Source organism: Pochonia chlamydosporia, chromosome 4 (assembly GCF_001653235.2).
Source record: "Pochonia chlamydosporia 170 chromosome 4, whole genome shotgun sequence".
Taxonomy (NCBI): Eukaryota; Fungi; Ascomycota; class Sordariomycetes; order Hypocreales; family Clavicipitaceae; genus Pochonia; species Pochonia chlamydosporia.
Genome location: NC_035793.1, coordinates 2337340 through 2351554, shown reverse-complemented (window position 1 = coordinate 2351554; position 14215 = coordinate 2337340). Strand labels below are relative to the sequence as shown.

Sequence of the window (14215 nt, the reverse complement as noted above, 5' to 3'; positions counted from 1 at the left end):
ATTAGATATTTCAGCAATGCCATACTCGACAGCATCCACCGGAGCATCGCCATTGAGGAGTGGTACAGGCTTGGCCTGGATCGTGATTCACTGCCTGCACAAGTTGCCGCGCAGAGACTCGAAAGAGCACTCGGGGCCTTTGATATGTTCGTACTCCACGATCAATCTGGCGACTTGGATGACGTATGTCCCCATTGAAACTGCCTCCTATGCGTGTAGTGACAAACTAAGACGCTGATCGCCTTTGCATAGATTTCTCAGACTTTAGATGATATGGTGGCTCAATTTCGGGCCAGTCGTGCTGGCCTTTCAGAACTCACAACTCGAGAGACAGCTTTGGCACTGAACCGATGGGTGCGTGCCAATAATTTAACCGGCTTACACAACCCGGAGCGAAATTATCGAAACCTACGAAATTGTTTGATAGGCCAGGCTTTACGGCATGAAGAACACGAGTCTATTCCACTGATATCCAGTGCCATCTTCTGCTGCCTCGCAGGGAGATTGGGGCTGAATGCTCAATGTTGTGCGTTTCCTAGTCACGTCCACGCCATTGTTTTTGCCCAGTCTGGACGTACTTTGGACGGCGAGCCTGTTGATGGCTACCGGGAGCAGCCCGAGAGGATGTATCTCGATCCTTATGGGCTTGACAACGAGGTTCCTGCTTCGGATCTGCAGAACCTGCTAGCCCACTACGGATGGCAAACAAGCACAGATGCTTTTTTAGCCCCTGTGCCGCCTTTATCCATGGTGCTGAGGACTGCTCAGAATATCAAGGCGACTTTTGCCAGGATTTTGGAGCTTCAAGACGACGCCCACCCTGAATTGAGCCAGCTCTTGCGTGGGAACAGCGCAATGAATGTAGATGCTGCCTTGTATTCAGCCATGTGGTCGTCTCTGATGTTGACACCTCCCAATACCTTTGAGTGGGACGATAGATTGGCCAGCTTTCTCCGCCGATTCGCAGGCTCATGGCCTGAAGACGCCTGGTTGGTAGAGAAGTATCTCTGGCCTATGTATAACAGTTTCACTCCGGTTCGTGACGGATTTGCACGGCATGTCAACCGTGGCCTGGGAGACCCTTGGGATCACTGGCGCCTGGTTCGGGACCAGGACGACCTGATACCTCCCGTTTTCCGAAGAGACTTAGAAGGCAACCAGTCAGTGCCATTCAAAATCGGCCAGGTGTTTCGACATAGGCGCTATGGTTGGATAGGCGTCATCACCGGTTGGTCTGACCAAGGCACACGTCGACTGCCTGTTGCAACAACTCGAGACACAGATGACGAAGGGGACGCATCCAACCCGAGTGGCCATCCACTCGTGCCTACACGACCACCTAATCAATTTTATTTTATGTGCTTGTAAGCCCTAGTTGCCCCTTTATTTTCAATGTAGCAGCAACACTGGCTGTTTGTTTCTATGGTACCGTGCTGACAGCCTGTCCTTCTGTACCAGTCCAAGCACAGGGTCTGAGCCACATGTAGTAGCTGCTGACAACATTGAACTCATACACGACCCTACGAACATTGACGACAACATGTTTCCCATGGCAGGAAAATTTTTCAGTCGTTTTGATCCAGCATCATGCAGATTCGTTTCCAATATCAAGGAGCAATATCCTGACGATTGATGACTGATGACTTCAGCCCAATGATTGGTCGTGGATTGGGGAAACTGTTTAAATACTCTTTGCGAGCGAGATGTAATTACTGGGCATATAAGAATTGGGCTTTCATGGGTAGGCAACATCATTTCGGATAGGTCAGCTAAAAGGGACAGCTTGGCCAATATTAGTGTGTACAGTTTTTCACTTTTGTTTTCAACTTTGTTCCTGGGGTTTCAATTACATATTGCCCAAGTGTCGAATGGATCATGTCAAACGACACAAGTTTGGGGGGGATTCTGATTTTCTTACTGGTCCTGCCACTGGCTTTCGGCAGCTCAATCTGCAAAGTGCTTTGCGACCCGCGTTGGATTTACATACACCAAGATGTTTATAGTTCATATATATTCTAATGTCCGTCGCCAGCGCCATGATATCAGTCCACAGACATGAAGAATTCATGATGACATTTTAATGATATCTTCCAAGACCCCTTTTTCTGCTAGTTTTTTCACCCAGCTATGTAAAGCGCTACCGTAATCCCGCTTTCGGCCTTTGACTCGTCGCTCGTCTTCCTCCACTGCGATCAACTCGGCGCGAAATTCACCCATGGCAGCTTTCGCTTCTATACAAAGTTTCTGATAAAGTTCGTATGCATCCTGAATTTCCCGACTCGCACGGGATGCTGCGGCCAGTAGATGATCGGGTATCTCGGTATCTTCAATGTCGGAGCGTGTTAAATGAAACTCGGCGAGTTGAGCTTGGTTATTGATGTCCAGGAGAGGCTCTTCTGCAGATATGAGTTCATTGAAAACATGGCTGTCCGCCATGCGGGATCGAATGAAGCGCAACACAGCTAGCAGGCTGGCAATGGTTTGACTGTGCTGCAGTAGGGGGTCGCGACAGACAGCCAGTAAGTTGAATGAGAGTTGACTGTCCTCGTACTGCAATATCCTTGCTTCTATATGCGGTCTGGCAATGTTAGTCCAGTCTTCGGAGTTTAGCGGCCCTGTTGATTTACGCACGTTAGATTGTTGACGACTCTTTTCAAGGCCGGCAGGATCTCACCTAGTTTGAGAGGATTGTTTCGTAAACCATCCAACTCCCATACGTTTCCATTACAAGGAACGTAAGCAACAAAGTGATAGCCGTACTCTTCTAACGCTGCCTTTCTGCTCAAATGTTTCTTTTTACTCGCCTTTCTCGACACAGATTTCTTGGAATCGCTGACATCATTCTCTAGACACAAGTCTGCGTTAAGTTGGTCCATGCGGCGAGTAAAGGAGTTGTGAATCTTGCGAATGAAGCTGTTGGAACTAATGCTGTGGCCCCGGATGGCGGTGCTCAAGCCTTTTGTTGATTCTTTAAAGTTCTGAAGTCGCTCGCCGAGATCTAGGTTGTCGGCATTCATGATGATATTCAAGAGGGCCACAGTGGCACAGGCATTGTTGGTAGTCTGCGAACAGCTGTTAGGAGTTTGCCCTTCCCTTAGCCCATGAATGAAGAGCGTGGGAAGGATAAGTATGGGATATAGCCTTGCCTGATTCGCGAACCATAGCTCGCTATCCGCATTTGCAGTCTGCTCATCTTCCTCATGTTCAGGTCCATACTGAAATAAAAATATCAGCCCAAACACTGGTTTCCTGACATGTTGTTAGATAGTGTCTCTTTCGGATGCCGGGCCAGTCTTTTCGCCCACGTGAGTGCATCCAGAGAAGCTTGGTCGATTGTGAACAGCTCCTGTGTTTTTACATTCTTGACACCCAGATCTCGGAGAATGATGTTGAAGAAGGCCTTGTAAGGTCAACAATTGGGCTGCATTTACGGTCGCGGAATGGAGTTGGGGCATGTAACTTACCGGTTCAGATTCCAGCTCAATCCAACCTGGCCAGGCTTCAATCTCTTGGGGGGAGAGGGGACTGCAAGCCCTGTCTAATAGGTCGCAAGCAGGCCCATCGGGCGTTTCTGTGGTTTCTGAAGCTTTTCGTTTTGTGTTTCGTCTTGGTCTTTCCATTCTGTGCTGCTCAATGTGAGGGGGAGACAGATATTCCCAGCTCCAAGCGAGGTGGAAATTGGGTATTTGACGCGATGTGCTTATTGGAGTGAGTGAGGAGTTCGTCGTAGCATTCGGGAATTCCTGCTGCACAAGATACCTAGGTACTTAAGGCAGATACTGACCTAAGATATTCATTAGTGGCAAAAGAAGAAAATTACTTATGAGCACCATTTAGCTTTGACCGAGTTGGCCTGATATGTGATGTGTGATGGATGGAGTTGCAGGTCAGATGGGGCGAAATGAGTGAACGTACCCGGTTACTAGGCAGGGTTGGTGGCCATTCCAGGCAAGAGGCTTGGAATATAGCAAGATGCAGGATATGGAAAATGGAGAACAAGATATCGTAAGGACCAAAAAAGAGAGAGGAAGATGGCGGAGAAGTGACGAAGTTGGGAATAATTGTTGTGGATTGTGCGGAGTATCAAATGCAAGACAGACTGACAGCTCTGGTTACGGCTGGGAGTATTTGGCTTGGGCAATGGCAGTAGAAACTAGCCAGGCTAAGGCGGGTACAAAGTCAGAGTCGGCCACCAGATATACTCCGTATACGGTAATATATTATGAAAGTACCTACTTTACCTACCTAGGTACCTAGGTAGATTGGTAGGTAGGTACCTATACCTAGGTAGCCAGGAAAGGGTGCAGAGTGCCAAGTATCAAGCAAGATGACCCGATTCAAAAGAAATACATGATGCAGTTGTTTCTCGGTGAAAAGCGGACAATACTTGTGTAATGAGCCCGATTGATATTGACCTTATTCACGGAGTGCTGTACGGAGTACTCTGATGGGATTGACAAGGATTACATGTACAGTGGGGGGTCAGAAGTATTTGAACAGGGAAAGGTATCGCATATCTCGTTGTGTGCTGAGGCATATTGAGCTGTGTTAGTGTATACTTGGATATGTTCAAATACATTGGACCACAGACTGTAGAAGCAAATAGCGCGTCAAGTCAAGCAGACCAGGAACAGACTGGCTGGTGCAGAGCATCGATTGATCTGATTGGTGTCAATCTGGTTGGTTGGTTGAATTTGATGGGAAAGTGCAGAGATGGAAAGGTCTGGTCTGGTCAGGTCTGGTGGGTCCACATAATAAATCCTGCCCAGCAGCTCGTCACGTCCAGACTCGAGTCCAAAAAAGTTGCCTAACCAGAAGCTTCTTGTTTGGTGCATCGTCCATCGTCGTTTCGTGTCGTGTCGTGCAAGCTTCATCTCCACGCCACACCAGACGCGACGACTGACTGCGACCTTGTCCTTGCCCTTCACGCTTGCTTTTCGATGCTTTCCTGCTCAACTTCGTCCAACTGTCAATACGGAATGCGATGAGCGGGACTCCTCGCTTGCGGTCTGGGTTCCCAGCAACTCCAGCTACCGTTGCTCGACGACAGAACCTCCAACAAACACCCTCGACAGTCGGCACCGTTTCGTCAAATGGCACCACCTTCTCCAATTCAGCCTCCGCCTCTGCCAAGTCACCTACTCTTCCTCTCGCCCCCGAAAATGTTACCGGCCGTCGCGTCACGAGCGAGCCTCTTATCCCCTTGACCTTCCTCGATGCTCCTCAACAGCGTTTATACGCACTGGCCGTTTATGTGCTGCTATGGGCCTGGAAACTCTACGATTGGCTTCAAGTCATTGAAGATGGCGATTCGTCCTGGTGGTTATTTATCAAGTGGATTTTCATTGATTTTGCTTTCCTCTTTGGCTTGCCCGAACTCAGAATCCCATGGCTGGAGCTTTCCCAGTTCCTCGTCACTACCCTTTTCACTGGGCATGTCGTCCTCAACTACATGTTGATGTTCAATATTCCTGTAAGTCACCTTCTCCAATCCCAATGGACTGCGCAGCTGCATCCATGCTCATCTTCGAACACTCGCGTCTAATCTTGAGCACCCAGCTACCCTGGCAGACATGGCTTCTCGGCTTCGCCAAGGTCTTGTATGACCGCGAAATTTCCATTTCCGAGCACAACGTGAAGCTTTCGAGCATCCTGAACAATCACTCGCTCATCATGGGCAGGCAAATTATCAACATTCTTCCTGAAGGCTCAGCCGTGCTCAACCCTGACATGTTGCCCTACTGCTTGAACCGCAAGGACAAGACTGGCGCCTCGCTGCCAATCTCCTTCAATGCCACCGTGCCCGCCGAAATTGAGTTGATTCGTGTCGACCTCGAAACAAACAAGGAGGAAACCATCAAGATCCCCACACGCGAAGTCAACAAGGTTGCCAGAGCCATCCGCGACCAAGGCATCGATCCCAACAATGGTGCATTCACCTGGCTCCATGTCGTCAAGAAGACTGGTGTCTATCGTCTGGGCAGAGTCTTGGATGAGTACAAGCTCGAGGTGCAGCGCGTCACCAAGGAAACTTACGTGGTCCCTTGTCCGCGGGCCAATATTCGTGCTTCTGAATCGTCCCAGCGATGCATTCGCGATTTGTCTGATCTGTCGCTTGAAGTGGTTGGCACTCCGCCACTCAAAATCAAGTACAGCCGTTCTATCAATGGCATAAATCACGATTTTCGATTTCAAAGCCTACAGCCCGACGGCTTTGCCTCGCCACTCATTGCAGGCGCAAATGGCGGTGCCGTTGCTAACAATGACGACTTCTCCTGGGCACGTCCTGCCAAGGTCACGGTCGGTCTCAACGAATCTCTCACCAATCCTGGAGAATGGGAGTATTCTGTTGATGAAGTTCACGACGCATTCGGAAACGAAGTCAAGTACGCCAAGCCAGGCGAAGACGTAGATGTCACCAATCCCAAGGGCCTTACTCAAAAGTTCACGGTGAGAGAACGGCCAAAGATTCGCATGGATGGCTGTGACCTCAGACATCCGATAAAAGTGGCCAAGGGCAGTGCCAAGTCCCTGCCCATTTCTTTTAGTCTCTCTGGTTCTATCAAGGATACATCACATGAAATTACATGGGAATTCTCGCCTATTGACACCTTAACTAACAGCGGGGATCATGGCGACAAGTCATCGATATTCAGTCATTCAGCAAAATATTCTGGAGACAAACCTTTCGTATCTGAATCTGGGCTATACACTCTCAGATCGGTGACGAGTGGCTCTTGTCATGGCGAAGTGGACGAACCGTCATCTTGTTTGTTGCTGAATCCATTGGAACCTCATCTGTCTATTCGTTCCGAAGACATACCCGACAAGTGCGCAGGCAACTCAATCGGTCTTCGAGTTGACCTTGACCTTGTGGGCACTCCACCATTCGATATCCGATACGACATCATTTCTGATGGTCCACCTGAGGGCAAAACCTTGCGTGTGCCTGGCTTGCGTGCACAACTCGAGCTCATCCCTAAGGAGGCTGGCCGTCATAAGTACGTTTTCATGTCCATCAGCGACGCCGTGTATACTGGTTTGCCCCTGTCTGGCCAAGACATCACTCTCGAGCAGGTCGTAAAACCAGCTGCCTCGGCCAAGATCATCCACCCGCGCGACACGATAAACGCCTGTCTTGATTCAGAAGTCGAGATAGATGTTGCCCTCAACGGCGATCCTCCCTTTAACCTCGAATGGGAAACTGTACATGATGGCAAACGCAAAACAGAACGCGTAACCAACCTCGAAGACAACAAGTTCAAGATCAAGACACAAGTCCTTGCAAAAGGAGGAGAGTATATTCTTGCTCTCAGCAGCGTGCAAGACAAGCGTGGTTGCAAAACCTTCCTACAGGATCAGATCAAGATTGCAGTCCGGCGACAGCGACCGCGAGGTGGCTTCGGGTTGGTAGAGCAGAAGAACTCCATCATGGCTGTGGAAGACACTCCCTTGCGTCTCCCCTTGCGGCTACAAGGTGAATCTCCTTGGACCATCCGGTATCGGAATATGAATGAATCTGGGAGCGAAATTACTAAAACTGCCACCGCACCGAACGATAATCTCCTCGTCAAGTCCCGAGGAGTGTATGAAATTCTAGAGGTAAAGGACAGTCAGTGTCAAGGCACCGTCGACAAGTCTGCCTCTACATTCCAGGTGGACTGGTTCCCTAGACCCCAAATTTCGCTCGTTCAAACTGAGAGCATAACAAACGGTAAGGACGCATTCGTCAAGCAAGACGTCTGCGAGGGCGATATCGACGGATTTGAAGTCAACCTTCAAGGTAAGTCCAAAGTGGCATATATATTCACTTCTCTGCGTACGCATCCTAACCAGGCCCAGGTTCACCACCATACCACGTGTCGTACAAGTTGGAACACAGAGTTGCAAAGGGCTCCCACTCGGAACGAAGCAGGGAATTTGATGCTGCACTTTCCAAGGCATCCATATCAATGGATACCAGCAAAGCTGGCGACTACTCTTACAAGTTTATTGGTCTTGCCGACAACCTGTATAACGACAAGAAACTACAGCCGCTAGTGGTAAAGCAACGCGTCAACGCCAAGCCAACGGCGGTCTTCTCTAAACCTGGCCAGGCATTCAAGTATTGTATGGAGGAACAGGAACACGAAGATAAGATCCCCATCGCTTTGACTGGTGTCCCGCCATTCTACGTCGAAGTGGAGATCAAACATCAGTCTGGATCGGTGCCAGATACCTACCGTATTCCATCCATTAACTCCCACTCCTACTCCATGCCTATACCGAGAGAGCATTTGCGCCTCGGTGCACAGCAACTTCGCATACGACGTGTTCGAGACGCTAAAGGATGCCAGCAAAAGTACGACGTTAATGGACCGTCAATCCAGATCCAGCTTTTTGATGCTCCTTCAATTTATCCGCTGGAATCTCGTGACGACTTTTGCGTTGGCGAACGAATTGCATATACACTGTCGGGAACGCCGCCGTTTGACATAGCCTATGACTTCAACGGGCGCTGGAATGCCAAATCACAGTCGACAAATTTCCGCCGTGTGGCCGAGAAGCCCGGCGACTTCATCATCACCAGTATTTCGGACAAGGCCAGTGAGTGCCGTGCAGCTGTCAACCTGCACAAGAGGATTCACCCTCTGCCGAGCGTCCAAATTAGCCGTGGAAAGCAATCTCGCGTTGATATCCATGAAGGTAACGAGGTTGACATCTTGTTCGAATTCTGGGGCACGCCTCCGTTTGAATTCACGTACACGCGAAGTAGCAACGCCAAAAAGGGACACAGAAGTGTTGTCTTGGAAAGGAGACACGATACCTCTTATGAGCATAGCAAGGTGATCAAAGCCAGCCAAGAAGGCACGTACGAAGTCGTCGCAATTAAGGACAAGTACTGTTCCTTTTCGACAGAGCAAGCTACTGAGAAGAAGGACGGACGGTGAGACGGAACATAGAGAAATGCGCGATGAAGAAGCATGGATTATAATGGATGGACCTTGGGCATGGGAGGATTATCTTGTACATGTGCATATATACCACGGAATTGGCGTTACATTTTGAATATGGAGGGCATTGAGCCTTTACGGAATACAATACAAGTAGCAATGTCTAACCGAACGCTTGGTGTGATGATGACGGACTCGAAAAAGGGTTCATTTATAGTCCAATATACCCAATGGGGTATCCCTTTCAAAGCAGATAGTTGACCTTATATACAAACGCCGAGGTGATTGCATTCCATATCTCACATTCCGCACCACCCTTGCGACGCATCGTGAACTCATTGGCGCACCAAAAGAGACTTGCACTTGGCAACCTACTATTCCTCATCCTCCCCAACTTCAATCTTCTTGATCATATCACCGCCTGTTCTTGCTATCTCCAGTAGGATAGATTGTCGATTTACGTCAACCATGTCAGGGGCCGAATCATCAGCATCATTGCCCGCCTCAACCTTTCGGAAGTTATACGGTAGTCCAGCTCTAAACTTTTGTTTCTTTTGCAGTTTCGGGTTCCAAATGGCCGCCAAGACGGACTCTTCTGGTCCACCTGAGAAGAAAACGAAAGTGTCGCCATAGGCTCGTTGCAATTCTTGGGCAAGGACGGTAGACGGGTGTGCTCTGATGGGTAGGGGCATCTTGCCAGTGCGGGCATTGAGATTCTTGTATTGTGATTGCTTCTTTGCGCCAAATTCTGTGGCTGCCTCGGCCAAGATGTGCTTGATAGTCTTGGTTGAGAGATGGATCAGAACGTCGTAGTCTTGGAGTGACGACTCAAAAAGACTATTCGGCACGAGATGTAATCCTTGATCGCGAACGAGTTTACATGCCGCCTTGGCCAGGCGAGTCATCCGTGATGCGATGAGCTTCGATGGTCCGCCTCTAGTATAGCCCAGCCCTGACTGATCATTAGACGTGGCCACAAACAGAACAGGATGGTTCATGTGAGGGTCTCGCTTCCTCCAAGCTTCGAGTTCTCGTCGCATCGTGGACTGGCCCTCCGTTGTAATGGTTTCAGCAGAATCTACAACCAATGGTTCGTCCCGCCAATCCCACCTTGCCAAGAAAAATAGAGTGCGTAAAAGTCCCGTTGAAGGAGACGACGGCATTAGCCATGGATATGGCTGAATGAAGACATGCAGGACGAACAGCTCAATGAGTTCATCCGAGAAGTGTCCACAAAGTTTATGGCTGGCAAACCAATGCTTAACCAGGCGAATAGTTTGTGACAAGGGCTGCAGGCGAGTACAAAACGTTGCGATGGTTTGAGTATGCAAGGGTAGTGTGGTAGAATGCCAGTGAAGTGAAGCGAGAGCCTCTGAGGCTTCTTCGCGCACATGGGCATCAAGCGTCTTGTTTTGGACTTGGCGCTGGAGCAAAGTGTCTTCCAGGTCGCAGTATATCCTCAGGCGGAAGGCTGCACCGCCTTCATACACAACATCCAAATATGCCAAATTGTCAATGCCGACGTCTCTGTTTTCACGACCAAGATATGTTGTGAGCTTGTCATTGGCAGCTGTTAAACGCCGGTCAAAGTCAAGAAGGAAATCCACCTTTGCTTCTTGAATCGCCGTAAGATTTTCTGGCCATTTGCTGGATGCTTCGAAGTACAAGTTGACTTCCATCGGCTCAACATTGTCCTTGTGAAATCCAAGCATTGGTGGCTCCAAGGACGAGTAGCGAGCAGATGGTGAGACTGGTGATAACTGGCGAATCTGAAGAGGAAGGTCGTCCAAACCTCGAATGTCGTTTTCAAACGTCGTAAATGCTCTCCTAGCTGAGTCGAAGGCCTCTTTGTCCATGTGAGAAAGGCCAATCAGGGAGCTGAACCCGTTTCCATGCGCAGTTATGTCTTCCTTTGCTACTTTCAAGTGCTCCTTTAAACAGTAGGTAGTGATTTCCTCACAAACTTGGAAAGGTGACTTGCCATTCCACTCGACGCATTCACGAATGCTTCCATCTTTAAAGCGCCTCAGCTCGGCTTTTTCGCCCCAAAATTGTCTGAAAACAGCAGCCTCCTTTTCTTCCTCCGCGGGTGGACCATACTCCATTTGCCGAGACATATGAGCTGGGTCAAAGATGACCCCAACAAGAAGCTCTGTAGCGGGCTTCGCGGCTGGGCTGGCAAGTTGCCATGGGTTCACTGATGGAAGCTCTATGTGAACTAGTTGTGCACGATTCCCAAAGGCTTTCTTGAGTATTTTCTGCACATCAAATGCGAATTTCCAGGAGATGCTGCTGCGATCAGCGGAATCTACATATTTGGCAAAATCAGACTTGGTGATCTGGAATACGGCATCGTAGACTTGGAACGTGACATCGGTCTTGGTGATGAATGTAGGCTCGAACTTTTCAGCCCTCTCATCAGCTAGAAGATCTGATGTCGATTTCGCATGAAGTCGCAGAAGGCTAGCGGACCACGGTGTCATCTTTGACAGAATATTCAGCTCCCGTACGGGATCAAACATGACTGGACCAGCTTCTCGGATTAGTTTGGCATCGACAGTGGCCGAATTGAATGTAAATGGCCGCTTATTGAAATCTGTTGTTGACAGAAATTGTATGCCGGCCTTGAACAGCTCTGTACTGCTTAAGGAGCTAGACAAAGCAGGTTGCCCATTTCTTCCGCCCATCTGCAGCAAAAGAGCTATCATCGTCGCCCATTCGAAATGGCCAAATCCGCCTTGAGATATAGACCCGCCAAAGCCGCGCTGCTGCAGCCATATTCTGCCCAAAACACATGCGTCCGGGAAGGCTGGACATTCGTTCTTCGCCAATGTTAAAACTCTGAGGTACTGAATAAAGGTTCTCTCGGCATTAAGAGTCGAATTGTAGAATGGGGAGGTCGAGCTGCTTCCTTTCTTTTCCTTGGTCTCTCCCAAGCGAGTGCAATTTGCGGACGGCGTAAGTTTCGACCAAGGGAAGAGATTGTCCGGCGCGCATGGAATTAAGCGGATGAAGTAGCCGGAGTTCTTTTTGTTCTTCTTCGCAACGTTCGGATCTGCTTTCTTGGCACTGGTTGTGTCTGCCGCCTCGGCCGCCTCAGGCAACGGCTGGAGAACCAGTACCGGGAGAAGGGGATTTTCGTTGAGAAATTCGAAAGTCAGTGTCGCAGCATTCCCCATCTCCTTGCGAACTTGAGCAGCGATGTAAGCGATGAAGTAGGCTCTACGGTAAAAATATCGCATGCTTAGATAGTCTTTGTCTTGGAAAAGCGAGGCAGGCATTTGAGCAACCATGTCAATACCCAGAACGGCTTGAGACTTGACCATCGTCCTCGAAACGTAACTGCCGACGACATTGCATTGTGCAGGCTTAGCGTATGATAATTTGTATGGAGAATCTTTGGGAGGCTTTGGGTCTGGGTATGGCACAGTAATGCAATGTTGTTTCTCGAATTTCGACGTCGCGTCGGCAATCTTATGAAAAAGCTGGTTAGCTGATGTCCTGCATGAAGTTGCAAGCCGCGAGACTCACCGGGAGAGGCTCATGTGGCTCAATCGCATCCACGACGGTCTTCAATCGAAACAATTGGCTATCGGCGTCTTTAAGTGTCTTGCCATAGTCCATCTTGGCCTCCTTGAGTAGTTCTTCGGTTTGAAGCACGAAGGTGCTGGCGGATGACACGCGGGTAGCATTTCGTGACTTGAAATCAATGAGACCATCGTGTCGGAGACTCGAGCCGCCATGATCAATCTTACGGCGCTTGGCCCCCGAGTCCAAGGCCATGGTTCCTCTGCCTCGCGGCTTTCAGTTTTGGTAAAAAGTGATTGAATGGGCGGCAACCTTTTGGGCTAGATTCAATGGCTGAGGCAGCTGGATATCACAACTTTTTTTTTTTGCTTGACTTGCAGCTGACTAGTTGTATGGCTGCGGGGCGATAAGCTGATAAGCAACTGCTGTGCTTGACCACGCAACCATGCTTTGGAGGGAACATTGGACGCAGGTCAAACTGCCGTGCCCCACTGTTGAACACCCAAGATGCCTGGCACGTTCCTAGAGGCTCCTACAGCACATCAATTCTCAAAATATTTGATATCACAGCTTGGAATTGTACGCGATAACTGCTGGCGGCTTCAATACTATGCCACGGTCTAAGCCCATAGGGTTAATATCGGGGTTTGGCGCATATTAAATGGACCCAAGTACAAGTGCCACGACTCAAACAGCATGTTGGGAATTGTAAAACGAGTTGGCTAGATGAAGTGCATCGTAACCGCCACATTACAAGATCGTCAGTTTGGTGCTTCAAGGACGACTAACGAATTCAGCTTTATTAAAGAGAGTCCTCACACCGGTTCCAGCACAGTCCCTACCCAAGGGCCGATTTTCGGCCTCCGGCTGATTGTCGCCGATGTATTGTCGGCGCTCCAACGCCGGATGACGGTTTACCCTAGGTCAATGGAAGCTCACGTCGAGATATCGGATCCGATATGCCGGAGACAACCCGACTGGTTTCCGCAGACGGAGCCCTCTGGCCACGACTGATCACAGCTAGCATCGTGACATGACGAAATATTGGGCGCAGGGCTGACTACACCTCACCGTGCAATGTTTGCTAGGTGATAACTTTAATCATGGTCCTTCTTGGACCTCCTGGGGGTCATAAGACGTTTAATACTGTTTGAAAAATCTCCATTGGCTTCGGGCCAATTTCGGATTGGATTTCGGAACCGATGCCTGCACCAGGCAAGACAATTTCAATCCAGTTGCAAAGCACAGACCCACCCCCGCAGCTCTTCGACTCACTCAGGATCCCATGGAGGCCAGCAATTGGTCGTCGTGCGGAACCGAACCGCGTTCCGATGGGAAGAGGTCTTTCCCGAACGCTGCACCCGACAGGAACATGCGGAGGGCCAATTCGGCTCGGCCATCAGCGGCCCAATGCCGCTGTTACCGTGGTGCAGCTGCTTTAAACCGCCAACATGTCGCATCCAGCTTCCCAACCCAGCTTCTTCTGCCTTTGGCCCTCCTCTTCTGCCACCGGTTTAGCCCAGTCATTTGATTCACTTCTCCCCTCCAGTCTGCAACGGCTCGGCTTCATCATTGTCACAAATAGGTTGAACGGCTCTTACCGGTACTGCAGTCCTCCCTCACCATCAAGTCCCAACCCGCCGTTGTCTTGGCTTCTGTGGACGATTTTTCGATCCTGACAAGACATCTCGTACGCGAACGCCTGCTTGTGTAAAGTGTAAACTGTCTCACACGGCAGAATTCTCCTATTCACC

The 14215-nt window shown here is 49.6% G+C and overlaps 3 protein-coding genes across 3 annotated transcripts; 1 reads left to right on the top strand and 2 right to left on the bottom strand.

Annotated features, from left to right (window-relative positions):
• Nucleotides 1-2064: 2064 nt before the first annotated feature.
• VFPPC_08140 (ubiquitin carboxyl-terminal hydrolase) lies at nucleotides 2065-3620 on the bottom strand (the record flags this gene model as incomplete). The annotated part of the gene is made up of 4 exons (XM_018286898.1): nucleotides 2065-2615; nucleotides 2675-3249; nucleotides 3306-3400; nucleotides 3465-3620. The coding sequence occupies 4 exons, from the start codon at nucleotides 3618-3620 to the stop codon at nucleotides 2065-2067; spliced, it is 1377 nt and encodes a 458-aa protein (XP_018143693.1).
• A 1364-nt stretch (nucleotides 3621-4984) lies between these two features.
• On the top strand, nucleotides 4985-8930 carry VFPPC_08139 (nuclear envelope pore membrane protein; the record flags this gene model as incomplete). The annotated part of the gene is made up of 3 exons (XM_018286897.1): nucleotides 4985-5473; nucleotides 5560-7783; nucleotides 7843-8930. The coding sequence occupies 3 exons, from the start codon at nucleotides 4985-4987 to the stop codon at nucleotides 8928-8930; spliced, it is 3801 nt and encodes a 1266-aa protein (XP_018143692.1).
• Nucleotides 8931-9307: 377 nt separating this feature from the next.
• Nucleotides 9308-12716, bottom strand: VFPPC_08138 (pre-rRNA processing protein Utp22; the record flags this gene model as incomplete). Its single annotated transcript, XM_018286896.1, has 2 exons — nucleotides 9308-12406; nucleotides 12465-12716. 2 exons carry the CDS (start codon nucleotides 12714-12716, stop codon nucleotides 9308-9310), a joined length of 3351 nt encoding a protein of 1116 aa, XP_018143691.1.
• Between the last annotated feature and the right edge of the window lie 1499 nt (nucleotides 12717-14215).